The sequence below is a fragment of the Sorex fumeus genome, unplaced genomic scaffold, assembly GCF_029834395.1.
Source record: "Sorex fumeus unplaced genomic scaffold, SorFum_2.1 ptg000030l, whole genome shotgun sequence".
Taxonomy (NCBI): Eukaryota; Metazoa; Chordata; class Mammalia; order Eulipotyphla; family Soricidae; genus Sorex; species Sorex fumeus.
In genome coordinates, this window is record NW_026606087.1 from 15471923 (window position 1) to 15498286 (window position 26364).

General features: G+C 38.7%; 2 protein-coding genes across 2 annotated transcripts; both read left to right on the forward strand.

The window, feature by feature from the left end:
- The first annotated feature begins 5742 nt into the window (after positions 1-5742).
- Positions 5743-6705, forward strand: LOC130025212 (olfactory receptor 51I2-like). Its single transcript, XM_056116156.1, has one exon. The coding sequence runs from the start codon at positions 5743-5745 to the stop codon at positions 6703-6705; it is 963 nt and encodes a 320-aa protein (XP_055972131.1).
- A 12959-nt stretch (positions 6706-19664) lies between these two features.
- On the forward strand, positions 19665-20573 carry LOC130025309 (olfactory receptor 51I2-like). Its single transcript, XM_056116267.1, has one exon. It carries the CDS (start codon positions 19665-19667, stop codon positions 20571-20573), a length of 909 nt encoding a protein of 302 aa, XP_055972242.1.
- The last annotated feature ends 5791 nt before the right edge of the window (positions 20574-26364 follow it).

A 26364-nucleotide genomic window follows, 5' to 3' on the forward strand; every position in this document is an offset into this window, starting at 1 on the left:
GTCCTGGAAGAGTGTGTGCTTCATAATTCCTACTGATCTGAAAGGGTTTCAGAAAAATCCTTGGATGTTTGTAAAACAGAGAAACTCATAAAAGTGATAACAGATACCCCCTACCATGAGAGGCCCCCAAAACACGGGACAGTGCTCAGTGTAATGAGAGCGTCTGTTCCAGTGAGAACAAGTCTCAAGGGACTGTAGTTCCCAGCTACGCTTATATTGGCTTGGTCAACATAGGGCACCATTTTAGGCAGCCACTTCCCCTGAGAGCCAGAGTCTGAAGTCACCCTCTGAGTAAGACAAGTCCTATTCTCCCATAATTTCACTCAACCCCTATCTGAGTCCTACTTCATTTTCCCAACTAGACTGACAAGAAATAAAGACAGAACATTAATGCATCTGTTTCTGGAGGGTAGAGATTTACCCAGAATTTTTGTGGTTATTGTTGTTATTGGAAGGAAGAAGGAAAGATTTACTCTTAATAGATATTTATGGACAGAGATTACCAACATCACATGCTTGGGATTCTTTCCCATCATGTTCACCACCAATTCTCCTAGCTAGTGCCAAAATCCTTGACCAATGTTCATTTCTCTCCTGTAAGTTAATGTTAAATATTCAAGAATCAATATAAGTTTGCACCATGTAAGAGACCAATAAGTTCACATCATGTTTGATTCCTAGCACCATGTGGTTCCTGGACCAACCCTCAAGGACAAAGTAGAGAGTAGCCCCAAGAACTTGTGGTTATGCCCTTCCCCCCAAAGCAATCTATGATAAATGTTTAATACCCTTTGGCTCAAGGAAAATCCACAAAATATATAGTGGATATTAATAGTGCTTGTCATATATAAAAACCACCTTTATTAATGCAGGGCCCCAAGTGTTTCATAGGAGAATTTTTAAGGTAGGATGTGATTCAGAGTTAGGGAAAAAATGGTTTTGTTATGGTCACGTGGAGAGGTGTCATGCATATGAGGTACTTAAGTTGAGTTTGAATATGTATTAAGTAGGATAAATGAGGAAAATCAAAGTGAGCACACAGAGGTTTGTTACAGATATTTTCTAACACTGTAAGAAAAAATTTCGTATCTAGAGCTTAGTCTATACCTTTATTTGGTACCCTCCGAAACAAAGTCTTAAAGGCAGCTACCTTTTGGGATGAGCAACAAACTTCATATTTTAAACTTGAAACTGAATAAACTAAAACCCCCCCAATGCCAAGAAACCCAAATAGAAAAAGCCCTTTTTAAAAGCCTAAATAAACAAAGGATGAGAAAAAGGTATCCTTGAAAACAGAAGACTTTAAGACCGTAATTTTATTTTAGCCAAATCTCATAGAAATAGCAGTGAATCAACTAGTGATTCCAAAAATAATAGTGTCGATCTTAGACTTATAACTTTCTAGTTTTTGTTGGAGGACCCCGTATCCTCTTTGAAATGGTGTTAGGAAATGTCAAATGGGCAATTAACACTATATTCACAGATAATCAAGACACTTGTGAAGAATATCTTCTCCCACATTATAGTGGAAAGCACATAATGTGTCTAGAATTTGTACTTTCACCTGACAGTAATGAGGTACACACCTCTCTTATCTGGAGTGAAATCAAAGAGATTCAAGACATTCTGCATCACCCAGTGTCAATGATGGCACCCTCTCTGTATTGTCATAACAACTGCATGGAGAAAATCTTCATTAAATAGCGATGAAGAGACTTTCCCCTTCATATCAAAGAAACCAGCTTTAAACAAATGTAATCATAGGCTATGTTCTCCAACTATGATGCCATTACAAAAAAAAAAATCCTTTGAAACAAGACAACGTATTCCTAAATAATTAATGGAAATCAAAAAATTTCAGACAAAATTAAAATTTTACTTCTTCAAAGTAAATGAAATGGCCGATTTTCCTCTGTGAATTCTACCAGATATTTATAGAAGAATCAATCCCTTTCAGTGCACATTATATAACACTACCCTCTATATAGCAAAGATAGCACAGTGGGTAGGGCCTTTGCCTTGCACGCGGCCAACGCAACCAACCTGAGTTTGATTCCTCAGCTCCTCTCTGAGAGCCCAGCAAGCTGCCCAGAGTATCTCACCCGCACGGCAAAGCCTGGCAAGCTACCCATAACGTATTCAATATGCCAAACACAGTAACAAGTCTCACTATGGAGACGTTACTGGGCCCACTCCAGCAAATCGATCAACAATGGAAGGACAGTGCTACAGTGCTACAGTGCTACTACCCTCTGCAAAGACAGGCTAGGAATGTAGATAAATTCTGGATCTGATGTGAAGCTGACATCCTGGTTTCTTTCCCAGAATGAGAACAGAATTTAGAACAGTTTTCTGTGCGTCTTTCTCCATGTAAACAGCCTTTCCTAACTCCTTCAGCTGAGTTAAGTCAGAGCTGCTACCCTTCTAGCGTACAACTCTGTATCATGACCCTCTACAAGACTGTTACATTTGAGGACTCACCCACGGGCTTGGCCAAGTAGAGTCCTGAGGAATATTGTCCTGAAAGAATTTTAAATTCAGAAATATTTTCAAAGTTAATTGTCTCTAAATATAACATTTTTTAACTTGGTAGAATTTTATGATCATGTCCCTTTTTTAATTTTATTTTTTGAGGGTGATAGGGGAGGTGGGGTGGGGGCCACACCTGGCTTTTCTAAGGACTTTCTCCTGGATCTGTGCTCAATGATCACTCCTGCTGGTGCTCAGGGAACCATATGTAGTAAACAGGATTGAAGTTGGCCCTACTGCTTGCAGGAAAAAATACCACCTTACCTACTGTACTATCTCTCTGGCTATTCTCTTCCTTCTTACTGACCAAATCACGAAACAATTCCCCTGATTTCAGAGTTCCAACTTTTCCATTCCCCCAGGACCTGAATGAAGCTATTCCATAATGGCCTAGATTTTGGTCTTCCCTGGAGACAGGCACTGATGAGATGTCTCCATGCTGTGGGATAAAACTCCATCCCTCTGCCACAAAAGTATCCTGAACTCTTTCAGGATGTTGGATGGCAGATAAGACTGGTACGACCGGGGTAAGTTACCTGAGGTATTTATACACTTGTTCTCCACTACCGCTTGGTGATAGCTAATATCTTCAGTTCCAAAAGAGCTGTTAGTGGGAAGGATCTGAAATTTTTGCAGATGAAAAAGTAATCAGTAATAGAAAAAGAGAGACAATATTCCTCTCCCTGATTGAGGAAGATTCGAAGGAGGGTCATTTCCTGAACTTCAAGACGTTTATAGCTCAAAGACTAGATGAAATCTAAGAACATGTTTTAAGGGAGGGATGAATTCTTTTGTCTCTCTTGAAAGGGAGTAGAGGTGTATTAAGTTATCTTTCCATCTTGCATTCTGAGCACTAGTCTAGCAGTATTGCTGTCGTTGTTCTTGTCTAGAGTACTTTCCAAAGGCACTCATCATCTGGCCATAGGGCGCCACTGTGGCTATCTGGTGCTACAAATTCATCCTAACTATCAGGACACTAAACAAAATGTATAAATGTGAGAAGCTGGAAAAGTCTCAACTTCCTTCAAGTTCCTTATTTTGTTTTTGTTTTTTCTCTGTTTTTGTATTCAGCCACACTAAGCTGAACTCAGAGCTTACTCCTAGGTCTGTGCTCAGAGATCACTCCTGCAGACTAGGGAGACCATATGAGGTCCTGGGAATCAAACCTAGGTCAACCACATACAAGTACCCTGACACTGTACTATCTCTCCAAAGTTCTTTGTATTTCCATTTCTGTCTTTTATCTCTGTATCCAGAATATTGCTGGAAGAATTTTTCCAGAAATCAATCTGTTTGTTTTGTTTTGCTTCCCGGGGTGGGGGGAGCACAACCAGTGATGCTCAGGGCTTACTCCTGGCTCTGTACTCAGGGATCATTCCTGGCGGGACTCTGGGTACCACATGGAATGCCAGGGATCGGACCCAGATCCAACACAAGCAAGGCAAGTACCCTACCCACTGTACTATCACTCTAGCCCCTACGAAAAAATCAATCTATCTTTTGTAATAGTGGAAAATACAGGAGAGAGAATCATATAGTTGCTCATTTCAAAATCATTCTGTTTGAAATATCGATCTCCACTCTTGCTTTTATCAACTCTAACTCTTAATTCTTTTGAAGTAGATTTGTGAACTAAGTTTTCTAAAGGAAGTTAATCTCCTTATGCTAGTTTCTAACAATTTTTTTCTGTTTTTTATTCTTCAACCATAATATTAATAAAATACCTTATATTGTATATTTTATTGTCACTGTGAGATCATTTTGTTCACAGTCATTGAAATGAAATTTTGGAGAAACAAATTTAAAAGATTGTACACAATTTGTCATGTTTAATTAGAAAATTTGATATTAAATGTTGTTTTTGTTAGAGTGGAAAGCTTCTGATTTGATAGACGTTGACTATTAAAAAAATCTCAGAAATGCCTAAACTTAGAAAGAGCTGATCTCTCTAAACCTCTATCCAGCTACCAGGCCATAGTCATTTTCAGTTTAATTACCCACAATTTCTGCTATAAGTGTTCCTTACAGTTTGGTCTACTATTTTTTAGGATTTCTTTTATTTTATTATAAATGTTTTTAATTTGGTTTATGACTTAATTAGAAAATTTTATAAAAAATTACTTTGTCTTGAATAACTCATCTCCAAAAGAGTATCTTATGTATTTCTGACTTACTTTATCCCCTTAAGTTTTTATAAATTATGCCTTTACAAATTTTATGCTATGATTTTTGTGCTTGTTATTCATCCCTGAGTGACCGTGTTACTGCAGTCTAGGATTCATATTTGCTAAGCAGTGATGTCAATGAAGAAATGAAGGATGAAAAATGTAGTGTGTCAGCATTTTCACTTCACTTTTCTTTTTAAAAATGATCTACCAAAATATAAATAATCCTCTGCATTATTAACAGAGTGCTTGTTCCTCCTAAGAAAGCAAGTTCATTATTTATAGCGTTAGCTGATTACATTAAAAGATGTTTTGATAGCTATTTCCTTTCATTAACTCATATTTAGGGTATTTTTGTTTATTTCTCTGTGGGCTTATTAAGTTCTATATTGGTTTCCATTTTGAGCGGTTGGGGGGGGGTAAATTGGAATGTTAAAGAAAAATTCAAGAAAGAAAAAAAAATAAGCTTGTGTATCCTTTAGAATTCTTTATTAACACAAGTCTCTGTTTTTTTATTATAAAACAATATTTTGTTAGACTTTTGAGAATCATCTAACAAATTTCATAAAAATAATTGCCTTCCAGGGCTGGAGTGACTGTACAGCAGGTAGGACTTTTGGCTTGCAAGCAGCCAACCCAGATTTGATCCCCAGAACTTCGTATGGTTCCTCAAGATTGCCAGGAGTGGGCCCTGAGTACAGAGCCAGAAGTAAACCCTGAGCACAACTGGGTGTGATCAAAAAAACAAAACAAAACAAAAAAATTTCTTTCCTCATTTTATAAGGACAACAGTGCTTCATAAAATCAAATGATACATTTACAGTCGATAGTTTAAATTATAAATTATTCTCTAGTTTCCCATTTGATGAAGTACATTTTAAAATATTCACATATTTTGTAATTTATAATTAATATCTGTGTGGATAAACTGTCACTGATTACCCAGGAGAAAACTAAGGTTTTTAAAAATAATATAATCTTATCATTTATTTTTGTGCTCAGATTAAAGATTTCACCTCTCTCTGGAGATTTTAGTTGGCATACAAGAATGCTTCCTTCAAAGTCTGACGTCAATACCTCCTTCTTCCAACCACACTCCTTCCTCCTGATTGGCATCCCAGGACTGGAAGCTGTTCATGGCTGGATCTCCATCCCCTTCTCCTCCATGTACACTGTGGCCCTCACTGGAAACTGCCTGATCCTCCTGGCTGTGAGGAGGACTCCCAGCCTGCACCAGCCCATGTACTACTTCCTGTCCATGCTGGCCCTCACAGATGTGGGCCTCACCATGTCCACATTGCCCACCACCCTGGCTGTGCTCTGGTTTGACTATCGGCTCATTGGCTTCAATGCCTGCCTGGCCCAAATGTTCTTTCTCCACTCCTTCTCTGTGGTGGAGTCCTCTGTGCTCCTGGCCATGTCCTATGATCGTTTTGTGGCCATCTCCAACCCCCTGCGTTATGCAACTATCCTCACAAACAATGTCATCATCAGAATCGGACTGGCCATTGTGGCCCGTGCTACCCTATCTCTCTTCCCAGTGCCATTCCTGCTTAAACGTCTGAATTTCTGCCCTAACAAAATAGTCTTGTCCCATTCCTTCTGTTTCCATGCAGATGTCATGAAACGAGCTTGTGCTGATATTATTGTCAACATCCTTTATGGGTTGTATGTAGTTCTTTCCACTGTAGGTGTAGACTCCTTGCTTATAGTCTTGTCCTATATCCTGATTCTTCATACAGTGATGAGTCTTGCCTCTCCCAAGGAACGTGTTCGGGCCCTCAACACTTGTGTTTCTCATATCTTAGCTGTTCTGGTGTTCTACATTCCAGTTATAGGTGTGTCCATGATTCACCGTTTTGGGAAGCACCTGTCCCCAATGGTACATGCTTTGGTTGCCTATGTTTACTTGGTGGTGCCCCCGGTCCTCAACCCCATCATCTACAGTGTGAAATCCAAGCCCATCAGGGAGGCCATGATAAGAGTAATAAGGGATAAGAGGCAAGGGTGATGAATTCAAGGAACAGTGACAGATTCCGAGGGAAAACATAGCCCAACAGTCACTTTTATGACCAGAATGCCCTAATTCAGAGATCTGACACAAAGTATATAGAGTATAATAATCGGAAACTTTCAGTCTGTTGGGTAAACACTCTTTCCTGAACTCAAAAACTTCAGATTTTATTCAGTGTTCACTTGTAAAAGAATCAGTACCCATTATTGGAGATCTTAATATGAAACATCTATGTTTTCCCTACATGGGGCACACAGACTTATAAATACACAATTATAGGAAATTGCAATGGAACTGTGATAGGTATACATAAAGTGCTTTAAGATCCTAGAAAAGAAACTGGAGCAATAACACAGGAATTAGAGATACATACTTTGCATGAACAGAAGATGAGTTGAATCCTTGACTCCACATGCCCCTCAATATCTCCAGGTATAGAGGTATAACCCTAAAGGATCCCTAAATACTGCCAGGATATCCTAGCAGTCCTTCGTACTGCAGGTTCCAAGTAATACCCACCCTTGAACTCCTGCAGTGAATTCTCCTGCCAAACTGGCAAAGTGTCCTTTGATACTTTGAATAGCCTCTAGCCCTCTAAGAACTGCTTGAAAAGACTCTCTTGACCCCAGAAAAAAAAATCCTAGAAAGTTCACTGCCCTCTCTAGAGAAAATGACAAAGGCAGACGACAGACAGAAACACTTCTTTCACAGATAGGCATTCCCCTTTTTAAAAATTGGATACAATAGCAAAAGCAAAAATGAAAACAAATACTAAAGTGAAGAATAATTTGGTGCTAAAAAGGTGATTAATCAAACTCAACAAAATCTGTATTTTTTTGGAGGCAGAAGTATAAGAAAAACAGGTAGTGGCGGGTGGTGTTATCAGTTTCAGGACTTGCAGAACTGATTGATACAACTGGTCTTAATTTTTATTTATTTAAAATAAAGCAATTGTAAAAGATCTACTTAATTGTCTGACTATACACAGCTTAACCATGTGTAGTAGATTCTAAGACGACAATAGAAAAAAAAGCAAGAAAGCCCTTGAAGCATTTTTATAATAGTATAAGACCTTGTAACAGTCTAGAAAAAAATATAATAGAAACTAGAATTAAGTCAGTGCCATCAATATTGGCAAATGTAGGGTTTTTTTCATTTATATTTTGACCCATCTCTTTTCTGTCACATTAATGAGCTCAGAGCAGTTTTACCAGCAGCAGTGAAAAAAGTTTATGCCTACCTATTGGTTTCTAACACTTGAAAGAAACTTGTATTTTTGGGACAGTGGTTAAGTTCAAGGTAAGATCAGGAAAAAACACAAGATGATAATGCAATATCTATGCCTCCAGAGAAAAAATATTACTTGTAAAGAAAGAAAATTACAAATCATCAAAAGTCATTTGAAGTGGTAACCAGTGTTCAAAGACATGCCACTTAGAATGCTAAAATAATTTGGGGCCAGAACAATAGTACAGAGGTTAAAATACTTGCCTTGTACACCATCCACAAATTAAAATTCTCAGCCCTATATATAGACTCCCAAGCACTGCCAGTAGTGATACCTGAGCACAGAGCCTGCAGTTGCCCCTGAACTCCACTGGCTGTGGTTCCCAAACAAATCTAAAACAAACAAAAAATAACAATACTCTGGATAGCATCTAACCAATTACGAATGTTTAAATGTGAGTCTATGATACAATTGAAAGAGTGAAGAGAAACACAAAACATGACAACTTCCTTATAGAAGAATGTCATGACTTATATACTAAGTATTGATATAGAAAATAACTTTTTTGTGGTTTTCAATTTATTTAAAACTAATCAATAAATGTTTGAAAATTCCAGGGAAACGTAATTCTCACATGTCTTAAAGTACAGTTGTGCAGATTATTAAATAATAAGGACTGGGCTTAATAATAAGATTAGTATCATAAAACAAGTAGACAAAAATTTTATATTAAATAAGCAATCAAATATTACTACCAAAAATAGAATAATATGACTTATGTAATTTCTGATATGAACTATAAGCACACAACATCACAGATGTGATATTCTCATCAAAAATGTTTTACTTGGATCTAACTAAGAGAAAATTACTTAAAAAGCACTCAAATATAGGAACAACAACTGCACACCTATGCAAACATCCAGACAAATGTGATAGTATGAAAACTGAAAATCATTCTGGAACTGGTACTTAGCCCACTCCTACCCCTAGTCAATTCATAGATTTCAGCAGTGATCTCTGCAAACCCTTTGGTTTCCTCAATTATATGACACATATTATATTGTCATTATCATTCAGTAGCACTGTCCTTCCATTGTTCATAGATTTGCTCGAGCGGGCACCAGTAACGTCTCCATTGTGAAACTTGTTGTTACTGTTTTTAGCATATCGAATATGCCACAGGGAGTTTGCCAGGCTCTGCCATGCAGGCGGGATACTCTCTGTAACTTGCCGGGCTCTCTGAGAGGGACACAGGAATCAAATCCGGGTCAGCCACGTGCAAGGCAAACACCCTACCTGCTGTGCTATCGCTCCAGCCCTCTCACACAGTAAATAATATTTTTATGGACGTGTGAGTGGCAGTGAAAGGACCTAGCTTAGAACCTATGAATCAGAAGTGAAGCTCTCTGGCTGGAGGGTTTAACCCTTCTCCAAATTTACTCCAAATGTAGGCAAGCAGCCAAAACTACACAATTCCAGAGTGGAAATCTCTCACTTTCATTGCTGATTCTTTACCAGTTTTTCTCTCTTAACAGAAAGACCCTTTTCCTTCCAAGAAGAGAGAACAAGTTCTGTCTCTGTGTCCTGCCATCTGCTCCATTAGTGGCTTGCTTATTTCACCCTTAAAACACTTATCACTTGATATTAAAATTATTCTTTGCATTGATCTGCTTGCTAGCCTAGGTTCTTAGAGTACTAAACTTAACTAGGCAACACTCCTAGACCAGAGCATCCCTCCACACCTGGAAGAACTACTTTTGGTCACGGTCACGGTCCTCCCATTGTTCATCAATTTGCTCGAGCGGGCCCAATAGCATCTCCATCGTGAGACTTATTGCTACTGTGTTTGGCATATCGAATATGTCACGGGTAGCTTGCCAGGCTCTGCCGTGCGGGCGAGATACTCTTGATAGCTTGCCAGGCTCTCCAAGAGGGGCAGAGGAATTGAACTCGGGTCGGCCATGTTGGCTGAGTGCAAGGCAAACGCCCTACCACTGTGCTATCGCTCCAGCCCCATTCTTCTTAGAGTACTAACTCTATTAACACTAACTCTACAAATACTTGTTGGGCAAGTTCATCAACAGCCTAATGGTGCCTTCAGATTTCCTAATACCCCAAATTACCACTGCCTTTGGCTGGACCCCAACAACTTGAGGCTAAGTTTACCAAGATATTAAACAGCCACAAGTTAGGTATGTGGGAGCCACACTCCCAAAGCACCTCCGGCTCAGCAATACAAGCTCATTTATTGGTCTTATTTCAGAGACCCATAAATCTCAAAAGTGATCAAAAGCAGTTAGGGCCAGTAGTGTGGTGCACTGTGGGCAAGCAGTCACACCCTGCAGAACATATGCCAATAGTTTATTTCTCTGAAAAAGATAGAAACCAGGGCCATGATCCAGAGACACACAAAAGAATCTCTGAACTGAGCAGCTCACTGCAGAGATGCCTCCGTACTTTAAGCCAGGCCCACTTCACTGGGGTGCCTCAGATTAGGGCAGGCATTGGCCTCCACCTGCTCCCTAAATACCCCAGTGACCACCAACCTCCAGAACCCAATGAGAAATACAGGTTCGTGGGTTCAGTGACCACAAAGTCCGAGCCTCAAGGGATAGGGGATGAGTTAGTTCTTCTCATGGGATCCTAGAGGTCATGCCCACAAACTGACTCTGGCTGCTACTTAAGCTCCTTGGTGGCCATGAACCCGAGACACACAAGAATCTCTGAACCGAGCCGTTCACTGCAGAGATTTCTCCAGACCCTAATTATCTGGAATTTTGGAGTTACAGAAGGTGGGGGAGGGATGGGACGGGGTTCTTGGTGGTGGAAGATATGCACTGGTGGAGGGTTGGGTGATCGATTATTGTATGACTGGAACTCAAACGGGAAAGCTTTGTAACTGTATCTCAGGGTGATTAAAAAATAAGAAGAAGAAGGTTTATTAAGTAAACCCTTTAATAAATAATTTCTGAATAAATATACTAAAATCTATTATCTTATTTAAGCAACAACTAGTTACAAGTTTTATATTCCATTTTAAGCAATGGAAGCCCTGGATACTTTCATTAAAACTGTGAAGCAACTATGTGCAAGAATGACCTTCTTGGACTAGAGAGATAGTATAGGAGTTAGGGAACTAATTTTGTATGTAACCAACCACAGTTCAATCCCTGATACTGCATATAATTCCCTGAGCACAACCAGGAGTGATCCCTGAGCATACAGCCAGGAGTAAGCTCTGAGCACTGCCAGGTATGGTCAAAATAATAAAAAAATTTTAAAAAGAACAAAAATGGTCATGCCTTCATTTCAAAGTCACCCGAGAAATTACTTTAAAAAGTATTTTCTCATTGGCAAGGACATGGCAGAAAATTGAATAGATAAATTGAAGAAAAACTTGGTAATAAATGTTTGGAAATATAAAATGTTAAGATTTTCAACAAATAGCTCTTCAAAATATTTTTAAAAATTATTTGCTCATGAATTAAAATATTTAAACTAAAAATATTTTACAAATTCATTGCAATCCCTATGCAATTTTATCTTCAATTGTTCACATAAATGGAATATTTTATCCTCAAGTTTAAATGGAATCATAGTAGACACTAAATAGACAAACTAATGTTGAGAAAACTTATAAAAGGTAGAGGTAACAACATCACGGTCCACGGTCCTCCCATTGTTCATCAATTTGCTCGAGCGGGCCCAGTAACGTCTCCATCATGAGACTTGTTGTTACTGTGTTTGCATATCGAATACGTCATGGGTAGCTTCCCAGGCTTTGCCGTGTGGGCGAGATACCCTCGATAGCTATCGCTCCAGCCCAACAACATCACTCATTCCAAATTATATAATAAATTTGTAGCAATTAAAAACTAATACGCTTGCATAAAATCAGATACACAGATGAATAAAAGGAATATATAAAACAGAAATAAATTTGATACATTTGTATGTTAAAGTATCTTACTTATATTTTATTTAAAATAAAGTAATTTGTGGGGCTGGAGCAATAGCACAGCGGGTAGGACATTTGCCTAGCACACAGCCAAACCGGGTTCGATTTGCAGCATCGCATATAGTCCCCTGAGCACCACCAGGACTAATTCCTGAATACAGAGCCAGAAGTAACCCCTGTGCATCACCGAGTGTGATCCAAAAAGAAAAAAAAAGTAATTTTGGGGCTGGAGCAATAGCACAGCAGGTAGGGCATTTGCCTTGCACACAGCCGACCCAGGTTCAATTCCTGGCATCCCATATGGTCCCCGGAGCACCGCCAGAAGTGATTCCTGAGTGTATGAACCAGGAGTAACTCCTGTGCATTGCTGGGTGTGACTCAAAAAAGCAAAAAAAAATGTAATTTTTACTAAAAGTATTATTAGTAATAATATTTTATCTTGATTATATAATTGATATCATTCAGTATTATCTATAATATTAATATTTTATTGATAATATTACTTACTAAAGAGCTGAAACCTTGCTATTATTAAAATTGCAAGAATATACAATAGGAAGAAGATAGTTTTTTTAATAAATGGTGTTGGTAATAGAGTTGTACAAACACAGAAAAGATTAAGGTGGGCCACTAACTGACACCATAAAAAAGATCAAAATGATTTAAACACTTGAATGTAAGACATGTAATCATAAAATTTCTAGGAAAGAAGTCAGGTACTAAATCAATATTGCCATGATTTTTTTATGACTCCGAAACAAAGGGAGCAGAAGGGGACTGGGGCATGCGGGGGGGAGGGGGGAGGAGAGTAACTACGTCAAACTAAAAAGTCTCCACAGCAAAAGAAACAATAAACAAGGGACCAGAGAAATAGCAGAGGGATAAGGCTCTTGCCTTGCTTCCAGCAGACCTGAATTTGTTCCTGGTCACTGCATTTAGTTTCCTCAAGCCATCCTAGGAGTGATCGCTGAGTATAGTGAAGTATGGCCAAAAACAAACAACAGAAACAAAAAACGGAACCTACAGAATGGAAGGAAATATTAGTGTGTTATGTATTTGATAGGGCTTTAAATGTTGGAAAATATAAGAAACTCATCACTTGTATCACTTGTCATCCCATTGCTCATCGATTTGCTTGAGCAGTCGCCAGTAACGTTTCCATTCATCCCTGTTGCATGCTAGTGTAGCCCAATGGAACTCATAGAATTCAAGAATAAAAAAAAAATACAATTGAAAATGGCAGAGGATTCCAACTGACATTTTGCCCAAGTGAACATACAGGTGATCATGAGGTTCAAGAAAAAGTTCATCACTCATCATGAAGGAAATGCATTTCAAAACCACAATAAGGTATCATATTATACCTATAAGAATGAATGTAAGAATGAATAAATATCATCAGAAGACAATAAATCAGATGAATTTGAAGAAAAAATAGCCAATCCTTGTGCACTTTTGTATAGAATATAAATATGTGAGCCATTATGGAAACAAGTATCAAGACACAGTATCATGATTTTTTTTTTTTTGCTTTTTGGGTCACACCCGGCGATGCACAGGGGTTACTCCTGGCTCTGCACTCAGGAATTACTCCTGGCAGTGCTCAGGGGACCATATGGGATGCTGGGAATCAAACCCGGATCGGCCGCGTGCTAGGCAAATGCCCTACCCGCTGTGCTATCTCTCCAGCCCCAGTATCATGATTTTTAACAAATCAAAACTAGAACTACTAATATGGTGCCACAGTTCCACTTCTGGATTTTTATCCAAAGAAAACAAACAAAAAATAACTCTGAAAATATTTGGATTTTTATGTTATGTGCAGCATGAATCATGACAGCCAAGAAATTGAAACAAGTGTTCTTCAACAAATGCACTTTTAAAATGTTATAAACACCAAAAATCAAGTAGTTTTTCATCTAGAAAAGAAAAATAAACTGCCATTTGCAGAAAAAAATATATTGGTGGTGATAAAATTTTTGCAATAAAATCCAAGGCTTTCCTGTGCAGAGACACCAAACTACAGAAAATTTCAGGTACACCGAACTTTTGACTGAGAACTCTGGGGTTTTCTCAGAGAGGGGTCAGACAGTCTCCCCCAACCCATCTCCCCATACTTGCAGAAGCCCTGGAAGCCATGCCCACATCCAGAACTGCAACCAGGTAAGCTCATCTATCTGCTCAGCTTTACAGACTCATGATTAAAAAAAAAATCAACTAGTGGCAAAAATTTGTGGATACACCAATCTATTGGCTGAAAACTCTGGGGTGTGCTCAGGAGGGGCAGGAGGGGCATAGTTAAAGTCCCTGCCCTATGAGGCCCTGGAAACCGTGCCCACATCCCACAAAGGCCACTTTGTAAACTCACTTCCCAGTAAAAGTTTCTAGAGTTCAGGGCCTCATTTGCAGCAGTATAAAACTTCCAAATTCTTCAACATTGCTATCCCAATAGAAGCACACCAAGTTAGATGGGAAAGTAACATAGAAGTCAACTAATCTCACAAACAAAAACTTTTACACATAAGGCTCAACTATACGCAACAATAGTTTAGTAAACCCTCGGACAAGGACTTAATGTCCTCTGGTGAAATATAATAATTTTCACAAATTTTCTTTAACTGAAAATTTTTTTAAAGTTCTGTTAAACATTTAGTTGTAACAAGCAATGCAAAATAAATGATTTTGTGTCTGCTTAGGGGGCAGGCTTGGGGAGTGGTTGAAAAAATGGGGCAATGATAGAGGGAAAGTCACACAAGTGGTGGAACTGGTGTTGGAATATTGCATGCCTCTAACAAATGTATCATGAAAAACTTTGTAAACCACAGTGTTTAAATAAACTGGAAAAAATAAAGTTCAGGGCTGTCTTCTTTATTTACATTTATTTCACTCTTTAGAAAAAACAGAAGAAGGCTGGAGCGATAGCACAGCAGGTAGGGCGTTCAATTCCCAGCATCCCATATGGTCCCTTCAGCACCGCCAGGAGTAATTCCTGAGTGCAGAGCCAGGAGCGACCCCTGAGCATTGCCAGGTGTAACCCAAAAAAGAAAAAAAAAACAGAATTGAAATCCCTGGAAAAAGAACCAAATAGCAAGAGAAAAATTCCTAGGCTAGAACATTTTGTTTCTCTAAGATCATAGAAACAGATGAAGGTGATCTCAACATGTCTACCGCCACTCAGATTTCTCTGCCTTGGAGGGTTTTTCTATCCCATCTATATCTCAGATCACGTTATACATATTTGTTATGGGACAGAATAAGCCTCTTAAATGAAGAAGAAGGGGCTGCTTAATCAGTGTAAACAACCACCATAGCCTAGGATAAATGCAATTAAACCTGAGTCTCTGAAGTGAACTTAAAGAGAGCAGAATGTATTATGTAACTCAAAAGATAAGTATGTTATCATAGAAAAAGCACATAAAAGTAAAAGTATAAAGTACTTTTCCACATTTCCTGTACATGTGGTAGAGCATATGGACACACAGAAATAATGCATCTAATTCTCTCCCCCAACAACTTAGTTGCTCAAAAGTCTTGCATTCTGTGTATGTCTCTCCCAAAACACATATCTCATACATTTTTATTGACCATGAAAACCTAAGAAAGCCTCTCCTCTGTGGTCTGTGGCTTACAAATCCCTGGGTAACAGCAAGTCACTAAGGCATCCTGCAAATAGTATAAAGGCAATATCTCAGTTGAAGAGTTTTCTTGGGCTCCTTCAGGATGTTCAGAAAGCAGAGGAGACTGTGACAACAGGCAGAGTGAGTATTTGGGGCCACAGTACATTCTACTCTAAATAACGAATGGGGCAAAATGAGCTATTCTAGGCTCCTCTCTCTCTAAAATGCCTCCAAATGGAGAGATTGATGGGATGGGGATGAGCAATATCAAAAGCAGGAATAAAAGTAAGGAGAACTGGACAACTACAGGTGAGAGTTCTATATCCAAGATAAAGAAGAGAGTAGAAGGCCATTCTCTGTGGGGCATAGATTTATGGTAATTATTCACAAACCCAGACTCTTTATGTCCAGGTAAATTAGTACCATTTGTTTCTCTAAGTAGGGTAAGAATATGAGGGGAATTTAAGAGCTTCTTGCAAATTATTTGAATGTTTACTTGCCATCTCAACTCTTACTGTAGTGGAGTAGTACTGAGGTAACAGTACTTCATAAACTGTAAAATGGATCAATATCATGTTACAAATACTCCTATCATGTCCCATGATGGGCTGGAGAGATAGCACAATGGGTAGGGCACTTGCCTTGCAAGCGGCCAACATGGCCCACTTGAGTTCGATTCCTTCACCCCTCTTGGAGAGCCCAGCAAGCTACTAAGAGTATCTCGCCCACATGGCAAAGCCTGGCAAGCTACCTGTGACATATTTGATATGCCAAACACAGTAACAATTGTCACAATGGAGACGTTACTGGGCCCACTCGAGCAAATCGATAAACAACGGGAGGACAGTGACAGTGACAGATGTCCTCTCATTACATTTTTTTGTGGAAAAATATTTTAAAAATTCAGCTGATTTTGAGAGAAAAAATGTAAGGGCATTGTATAGTTAGCTTTGTTTACAGACAAATTTTCTTTTCATGCATTCCAGATAACAAAATCTGAAAATACTAAAATACAAAATGTATTTTAATTAATTTCCCCGCATGGCTTTAAAATCTGTGACTATTTTGGGACATTCATTGTCTTAACAATAAGTCTAGAAGAGCAAATGTGATCTGATATCAGAAATAATCTAACTAACGTGTTGCTTTTGGAATTTATGGGTTCCAGAAAATATGTCAATACAACTCTCTATAGAAATAGGCATTTTAATAAAAGAGCCAAAATAAAATATATCCTTCCACACACGTAATTTCTTCTAAGAACATCAGACCATCTTAGAACTAAACACCTGGTAAATGAAAAGTCATAAAAAGCACATTATCTGGACAAAAGAAGTATTTTTTATTAACTATATGAATTGCTCCAAATTTTGACAACATGTTTTATGATAAAATCTTTGTGATCTCAAAACTTTTTGAAATACTTCATTTCTGTATTTTTCTATTTGTCTAATATATCAGACAAATAACTCAAGTTGTATTGACCTACATTTATATTATTGGGTAAAGGAAAGTCCTGTAACAAGGGATAAAGAGTATGTAAAGCATCCAATAATACATAACTCAGTGAAAGATAAAGAAAACTGTGACATTTATCCCAGATAAAATGAATTTGCGTATTATCAAATTAAATTGTAGAGCACAGGAATCAGACCCTATTCTGATTTAAATTAATTACTTCAAAGGGTTTTTCCTAGATTGATCCAAAGTAAAGACAAGTAAATTGTCTATAGTATGCATTAAGTGCACTAAAATGAAAGTGTGATGAACTTTTAATATGTAAAACTATATAGCATTAATTGTCATCATACAAATGTAAAAAATTAAGGTAAAAGAAAACTTTTTAAAGTACAGTCTTTGGGGCTGGAGCAATAGCACATCGGGAAGGGTGTTTGCCTTGCACACGGCTGACCCGGGTTTGATTCCCAGCATCCCAAATGGTCCCCTGAGCACCGCCAGGAGTAATTCCTGAGTGCAGAGCCAGGAGTAACCCCTGTGCATCGCCAGGTGTGACCTAAAAAGCTAAAAAAAAGTACTGTATTTTTTAATTTTTCTCATTATTAATAGTTTGATTGTAACTGAAAAAATTAAATAGAGGATAATAAATGTGAACCACCAAAATCAGTGGAATACAATTTTGAATTCAATGAGGTGTCTCAATAAATGTGACAAAAAAGAAATGAGGAGGTAAGTAGCACACTTAAAGACATGTGGCTTTATAGAAATGTCACATGGAAGAAACCCATGAAGTTTTTTCAGAGAAACAGGATGGAGCTTCAGTTGTATAGTCAGAAGTTTTGTTGTGTGGAACTTTACAAGAAAATAAGCTCTTCAGATAATCTGCTTCAACCACTATTCCCATCTATATCCAAACACACAACACTAAAAAACCTTCAATATGTAGGTTAAGCTACATGTAACTAATGATCTGTGGAAAATGTTTAAACCAAATAGACACTGATTTGAATTATATCTCCCATTTACAGATGGCTTTATTTACCCGATTAAACTGTTAGCTCCACTGTATTGCTTTTTAACCATCTTCATCCTCTCCCTCACTTCTTCCACCTCCTTCTGGTCCCAGTTTTATTTTTATTTTTTTATAAAGATACAGTAAAGCATAATTGACATATATCTTTTTTGAAAAGTGAGTTATTTCTTACAAATAAAACTAATATTTGAACATAAAAGATATTCAATGATTGACATAGTAGTAAATTTATTAGTTCCACATAAGCCACTGAAATGAGTTACATTACTCGACAGTTGACAGTGAACTCTAAATGAAGTTATGTCTTTTTATTTCTATTTTCAGTAGGCATCTGTGTAAATTCTGACTTGGAGATTAGAGTTCTTGGCCATTAGAACTGTGGTACTTCCAGGTACTTCCGAAGAGGCAGATGACAGAGCTGAGTTGAGTGACCTACTGCAAGACACATTTCAGAATAAATCAAGATCTCAGGATTGGTGTGCTGAGGGGCCAAGCAAAATGTTAACTAGTAACAATTCTAAAGCTGTATGACATGAATATCAAATAAAAAGAATGAAAGAAGGATACTTTACACACAATGTAATGTAGGGCATGGACAAAAAGGGCACTCAATGATCCAGGATGATATTTTATGAGCCAGGCATAGATGAACTCTAAATATTTCAGTGTACTCAATACCTGGGCTAAAGCGATAGCACAGCAGGTAGGGCTTTTGCCTTGCACGTGGGTGACCTGGATTCGATTCCTCCATCCCTCTCGGAGAGCCCGGCAAGCTACCGAGAGTATCCCACCCGCAGAGCAGAGCCTGGCAAGCTGCTCATGGCGTATTTGATATGCCAAAAACAGTAACAAGAAGTCTCACAATGGAGGCGTTACTGGTTTGATTTGCTCGAGCAAATTGATGAACAATGGGAGGACAGTGCTACACTGCTACAGTGCTACTAAATACCTAGTAGAAACTTGCCTGATACTTTCAATTTCAGCTTGGGACTTTATAATTGCCAGAAATTTGCTTAAAGGGAATTTCTTAGGATGTGTGTTAAATCCCTCCAAACAAAAGTTATTCCAATGCTAATAGCTGGCTCAGGATTCTCTGGGAAATAATTTTTTCTTTGCTTTCACTTCAGCTAAAGTGTTATCCTTCTCCATCAGCAATGGAATCAAAAACCAACAGTGTTAAAATAGTTAAACCACTTAAGAGTGCAACAGCAACCAGAAACTATAATGACCAAGCAAAGGCTACGAAAGTTGGTGATAATGATAAAGGTAAGAATTTGGAGAGTACTCTTTACATATCAACATCCATTACATAACACTGCCACTATGAAACATCTCTACTATTGTATAGAAACACTACAGAATTTACAATTATAAGCAATTAAATTTTAATTACATCTCAGTCATTGTGTGTGTGCTAGTCAAGGAAAAGTTCAACATATCTCTTACATTGTGCATACTCTATATTTGTTTTGAGGACATATTTACTATTTTATGGACATTATTAACATAATGTAAGAACCAAAATGCAGAAAGCAATGGATTAAAATAACACAACACAAAGACAGTTATTCTCCAAATGGGAAGTATCCTACCAGTGTTTTTCTGTTTTCCCAGATTGAAGAAGTTGCTCCTTTCTGGATACCTCAACTGCCTTCTGAGATGCTCCCTTCCCAATCCAATGTCAACATCTCCTTCTTCCAGTCACATGCTTTCCTCATGATTGGCATCCCAGGACTGGAAGCTGTTCATGGCTGGATCTCCATCCCCTTCTCCTCCATGTACACTGTGGCCCTCACTGGAAACTGCCTGATCCTCCTGGCTGTGAGGAGGACTCCCAGCCTGCACCAGCCCATGTATTACTTCCTGTCCATGCTGGCCCTCACAGATGTGGGCCTCACCATGTGCACACTGCCCACCACTCTGGCTGTTCTCTGGTTTGACTATCGGCTCATTGGCTTCAATGCCTGCCTGGCCCAAATGTTCTTCCTCCATGCCTTCTCTGTGGTGGAGTCCTCTGTGCTCCTGGCCATGTCCTATGATCGTTTTGTGGCCATCTCCAACCCCCTGCATTATGCAACTATCCTCACAAACAATGTCATCATCAAGATTGGACTGGCCATTGTGGCCCGTGCCACCCTATCGCTCTTCCCAGTGCCATTCCTGCTTAAACATCTGAATTTCTGCCCTAACAAAATAGTCTTGTCCCATTCCTTCTGTTTTCACCCTGATGTGATGAGAAGAGCCTGTGCTGACATCACCATAAATATTCTCTATGGGTTATATGTCATTTCCTCCACTGGAGGCATAGACTCTCTGCACATCATCCTATCCTATATTCTCATTCTTCACACAGTCCTGGGTCTGGCCTCCCCCAGGGAGCGAGTTCGTGCCCTCAACACCTGTGTCTCCCACATCCTGGCTGTCTTTGTTTTCTTTATCCCGGTCATTACGATGTCCATGATTCACCCTTTTGGGAAGCACTTGCCTCCCATTGTACATGCTATGGTTGCGTATGTATATTTGGTGGTGACCCCTGTACTCAATCCCATCATCTACAGTGTGAAATAAAAGCCCATTAGAGATGCAATGCTCAGGGTGCTCAGGGGGAAGAGCAGATACTGATGATACAGAACTATTACAAGAATTCAGAGATCTGAAAGAGATAGAACCACTCAAAACAAAAACAAAAACAAAGCAAAACAAAACAAAAAACCTCCTGGATAGATCAATTCCTGCCTAAATCTTTTTCTATGAGCATTTTCACAAAGAGATGCCAGAAAATTATTTTTAAAAATTGCATTCATTGGGCTTGTGCGATAGCACAGTGGGTAGGGCGTTTGCCTTGCAAGTGGCCAACATGGCTGACCCGAATTCGATTCCTCAGCCCCTCTCGGAGAGCCCAGCAAAGCTACCAAGAGTATCTCGCCCACACGTTAAAACCTGGCAAGCTACCCATGATGGATTCGACATGCCAAACACAGTAACAATTGTCACAATGGAGACGTTACTGGGCCCGCTCGAGCAAATCGATGAACAATGGGAAGACAGTGACTTGAGCATTCATTATTCCCTATATTTATTTCAAATATTTTTTAAATGCCAATGGAGTACTTGTCCTTGAAATGTATGTGCTCTTCCAAGATTTGGGGACTCTTAAATACTAAGAAATGTTCTGATACAGAGTGCTCATGGCTCTCCTCTTGTTTGCAGTCTTATAAAGACATTCAAGTTAATTGACAGTCGCTGATTTTACGAACAATAGTCCTTTGCCAGAGCTATAATTTTTTTTTTTGGTTGGGAGCTGGACATGGAAATACATTGGAGGTGGGTAGGTGAGCGTGAGTGGACTCTGCTCAAACTACCCTGATCTGTATGTTTCTGGAGAGATGCAGCTAGCCTGCCATAGTCAGAGGGAAGATGTCTTAAGCATCACCCTTCCCTAGGAACCTGTGTGCTTAAGAGATCAATTCCAGAAATTAATTTGTGGTTGTCAGAGCAGTAGAAAGGCAACATAAAACTAAAGGACCAAATTCAACAGACTCTTGCCTTTGACCTTAACATAGTTTAGGTCTCCAAAGCATTGCACAGCACGTATCTGTGTACTATGGAACCTCTTGGCTGAAGATGACCACAGGGTAGGATAGACTCCAGAACTCCTTGAAACACGGGCTGTGGTCCCTTTGTCACTGACTTTGCTAATTGTGAATCTTACCTGTAAGATAGTCTCACAAGCACTTTATACTAAAGATGAAACTTGTCAACTTTAAAACCACAAAGTTGATGTTAGAGTAATTATAAAAATTAGATCAATAATAAAATGTATAATATAATATAAAAATGCAATGTTAAAGGTTTGTGCATACTTCTATGTAGAATAAGACAAGTCCATTGGAGGAAAATTCCTTTCTTTCAATGACATTGGCATTGTTTATTTCTGAGGCACTACTGAGTGTTCAATCTAGCTATTGGTCCCAAGTGGTCTCATCCTGTTATGATTTACTCTGCCTCCTCCAGCTAAAAATATAAGCAACATATTAGGTAAATGCCTGGGAGAGATGATAACCTGGGAAAGGACCAGAAAGGTTTTGAATGACTCATGATGCATTCTGATCTGGAATTAGACAAGAACAACTGTTCTTGTCCAAAAAATTAAACATAAAAAGAGTTTGTCCTCAGTTAACCCTTCCCCAAAAGAACAGTTTCCTTCATTTTATCCTTCCTATAAAATCTGGTATAGTCAGGTAGATGAGGAATACTGACAGCAAATTTGGAGAAGTAATAAAATTAAGATATAATCTAAATAAATTACTCTGTTATCAAACCCCAAGCATCCCAAAAGCATGAACACCGAACTCCTTTTGAAGAGGCAAAAATTGGGGTCATAAAGATTTGAATGGCATCAATACTACCCCAGAGAAGTTTGTATCCTTTGGAAGACAAAAAATTTTAGCAGGATGGGGCTGGAGCTAAAGTACAGCAGGTAAGGTGTTTGCCTTCAAGTAGATAACATGGGTTCAACCCACGGTAACATATTTGGTCTCCCTATCCTACCTAGAGTGATCCCTGAGCACTGCCAGGTGTGATCTTTAAATCAAATGTATACATTCAGCAGGAGCAAAGGGTTAGTATAAGAACTTGGAAGAACACATCCTAAAGTTCAAACTCCTTTAGTCCTTTTCCCTTGGAAAGGGAAGTCTTTGACATCAGCCTAGTGACAGACTCTTAACTACATTAAAAAGTTTCGTGCGGTGTGTTGAGAAAACCTTATTAAACCAACTTCTGCAAAAACAAGCAGCACACATTCCATTATAGATTCACACATATGCCAAGTTTTAGGATGGTATTTCTTTTTCTTTTTCTTTTTTTTTCTTTATGGGATATCTTCTCTCTTCTCTCTTCTCTTATTCTCTAAATAAAAGCTTTTATACTTCACTATTTGTTTCCTCTTGAAACTCTTTTCTGTAAGAACAATGAATCTAGGAAACCTGGAACAGAAACAGATTCTCCAGAGCAATCCCTTGTTCCTTCCTGAGGACACAGCTTCAACAAAATTAGGGTGGTGAGATCCAGTTAATGTGTCACATAGATCAAGTGGACCTCAAATGTAGTTTGACCACTACCCTGTGGGGCCTTAGGGTTCATGCTGTGCAATTATTCTTGACAGCCTTTACCAGTTTTAACCACCACCACACCACCCCCAACCTCCCGAATCCCTGCCTTTGATCCCCTGCATTTCTCAGGGAAACCAAAGAGGATCCAATAGGAAGACAGTATATTTCTCTGTAGAGGTATCTATTTCCTTCACCCCCACATTTTTTCACCTACATTGTAGTCTCATACTTTATTTAGGTTTTCAGATAAGACAGTGAGACCAGACCATAAAGAGATTTCATTGTTCATTCTGATGCCCACTTTGGATCTACCAGATTTTTGCCAGTAAAGCTCCTTCTCAACCCTTCATTGTGTTTCTCAACTGATTGGCCACAAGTAGCAGTGGAATTGACCTTTGAGTTTACAGCTTCACATTTGTAAAACAAAGAAATATAATGATTATTCAGAACTCTATTTTAATGCACAAATAGCCCCTGGCCTGCCTATGACAAAAATAAGCTGACAACCTTTGGCTATTTTTACATAAAATATGGATCCAAAATGTCCCTAGTTAATGGCAGACCTTCCTACTTCTAACCAGCATACTTTTTTTCTCAATGTGAGAATAAGTATTCTTTGAGATTCAGCAACTTCTATAAATCGTTTGGAGCTCTCATACATTATTCTTGCTTCACTTTCATTATGTCATGTACCTAAGATATCATTCCTAAGATACCATATACCTAGCATTAATCTAATGTACGTGATATCATATACATTATTTATGTATTACATACATAAATAATAAAGATAAATTTTTGCAAATTATAAACATGTCTACTGTTTTTGATGTAGGTAGGCAGGTAGGGAAGTCCCCCTCCCTCAAGGCAGTGGCAATTAATTTCCTGGGAGGTAAAGATATCAGTACCCTGAACTTCCAAGAAGGCAACTTTGCAGAAAACAAGAACTAAAGCCTGATAAGATTTTCACCTGGCCAGCAACAGACCCAGAGAAGGCTGGACCCTCTTCTCCAGCAGAAATAAAAGGCCAGGAAAGGAATATCAAAGAAGACCATCACCACTCCAATCCTACCCCCTTGGCAGCCTCCCTAGCAACAGACTTTTACCTGGGTAGAAGCCGCACACGTGGGCAGGTTGGAGAAACCCTATAAAAGCCACCTTGAACCAAGGAAGGGCGCGTATATACTGCGCATGCTTCCTGAGCCCATGTGCTGTTTGTGCCACATGGCTGAGCACAATGTGATGCCAAAGCACAAGTGTCCCCGCATCTTCCCTCTTGAGATGTGTACTTTCATGCTTCCATATCTTAAGCTGGGGTGTGTGTAGGGTTTCCACCCTTGGAAAAGCCCAGATTTTCTCTTGAGCGCATTACTCTCTCCCACTTTCTCTCTTTTCTTCCCCGTCAAAACCCTCCAAATCTGTTTTTACTTCACAGCTTATCTACTCCTGAAATTCTTTTCTGTGAGGAGACAAGAACCCAGTAACTCTGGGTCCTAGGGTGGGCGAGGTGGCTGGGGAGAAAGTGCCCATCTTTCTCCTCCTCACTTCGCATAAACCACCCTTGGGGCCCACCGACATCCGTTTGAATATCAGTCAGATCAAAAATAGAACAGTAAAAGCAACCCCAAACTCCCTGAAAGTCCTCTTGTTTTTATTCCTCATCCTCATTAAAGCAAATCATCTACCTTCATAAATTAGTTCTAAATTAGTTCCATCTGAATGCCATACAAAAAGTAATCATGTTCTCTTTTTTACCTTATTTTATTTAATATTGCTTGTGAAAATAATTCACCTATATTGCCATTGATAAGGATACACTACCACATATCCATTCTGCTATTGTTCCATGTTTGAGTAGTTTTAATTACTCAGTCATTCTGAGTAGAATAAACCCTCAATGAAGAGCTGGTTAGTACACATTTGTGCACTTGTTTCTTGACTAAACATAGAATTACTGCATTACAACATATGGGCATATTTAGCTCTAAATAATTTTCAAAAGTGCTCTGTCATTTTATGCTCTGACCACCATTTTAGCAAAATTCCACTTACTCCATACCCACTTTGCTATCATCACTCCAGCCTATTCTTGTGATAGAAGATGGAAAATAGAAAATTCAAAATGGAAAATGCCTCTGGAAGAGACGGGGTAGCTGCAGTCCTGGGCATTGGAGGTTGCTGATTACTGTGAAACTGCAGGTAACCAGATCTGAAACAATATGCAAATGGAGGTCTGAGTATTTGTATCCCTTTGATTATCATTACAATCAGGGGAAGCTTCATTCCAAGTTCTGTGCTTACCAAGTCTAAGTGTTGCATCACTATATAGGAGGAAATAAGAGACCGCTGATAAGAGTTTTAAGTAAGGTAGTAAAATAACCAGATTTGTGTTTGGTAAAACTTCTGTAAGCTATTTGGGATTTAGGAGTGGTACAAAAAAAATCAAGGTAAGATGACTGTGATTAGGTCAATTTGCCAAGCAAAAAAAAAACTAGTTAGAGCATTAGTTGTCAGAATGGAGCAAACAAGACATATTTATAAATCTTTTCTAGATAAAACCTTTTAAATGAGCAAATGGGTTATAAACTGAATTTAATATTATCCAGTCTTCTCCAGGACCCAACAAAGGTACAAGTAACTAAAACAGGAAATCCTTAGATTATCCAGACAAAGCAAGCAGGTAAGATCAAAAGAACACACAGGTAAAAGGCACAGAAGGCAGGTCTTTGTCCAGAACATATGGTAATATCCAATCAAGTCTAAAGGCTGTTTCTCCTTCTCATTGTAGTTATTTATTCCAATCCCTTTCAGGTCATTTAAGGAATATTCATATAGAAGATAGAGGTCTTTATTCCAAGACCTCTCAGGTTATCTAAGGAAATATTCATTTATTATAAACAAGTGAGACATTGGATAACAAAGACGTGAAACTTTACCCTAAGTGTAGGTTCTACCCTAAAGTTGGAATTCTCTAAAATCTAGATAATAGCTACATACCTGGAAATAAACTTAAATGTGTTTCTTCTGTTAGTGTTATGAGAGTTTCCCAACAGTGTTTGGGGGTCTCGAGTTACCATCATGACACTTGGCCTATAGTGGAGGCCTGATGCATTGGTGTTCTGTTGGGTAGTTCTGGGAATACCACCAGGGCCATATATGGTGGTACTGAGTTGAGGACATGGATTCTGAGGGGGAAATAGGAGTGCATAAATTCCACCACTTTAAGTTATCTTCCTAGCCCCTATTAC

What these genes read in the sequence shown, in the direction of transcription:
- LOC130025212 (XM_056116156.1), top strand. Translation starts at nt 5,743, where the DNA reads ATGCTTCCTTCAAAGTCTGACGTCAATACCTCCTTCTTCCAACCACAC.
- LOC130025309 (XM_056116267.1), top strand. Translation starts at nt 19,665, where the DNA reads ATGCTCCCTTCCCAATCCAATGTCAACATCTCCTTCTTCCAGTCACAT.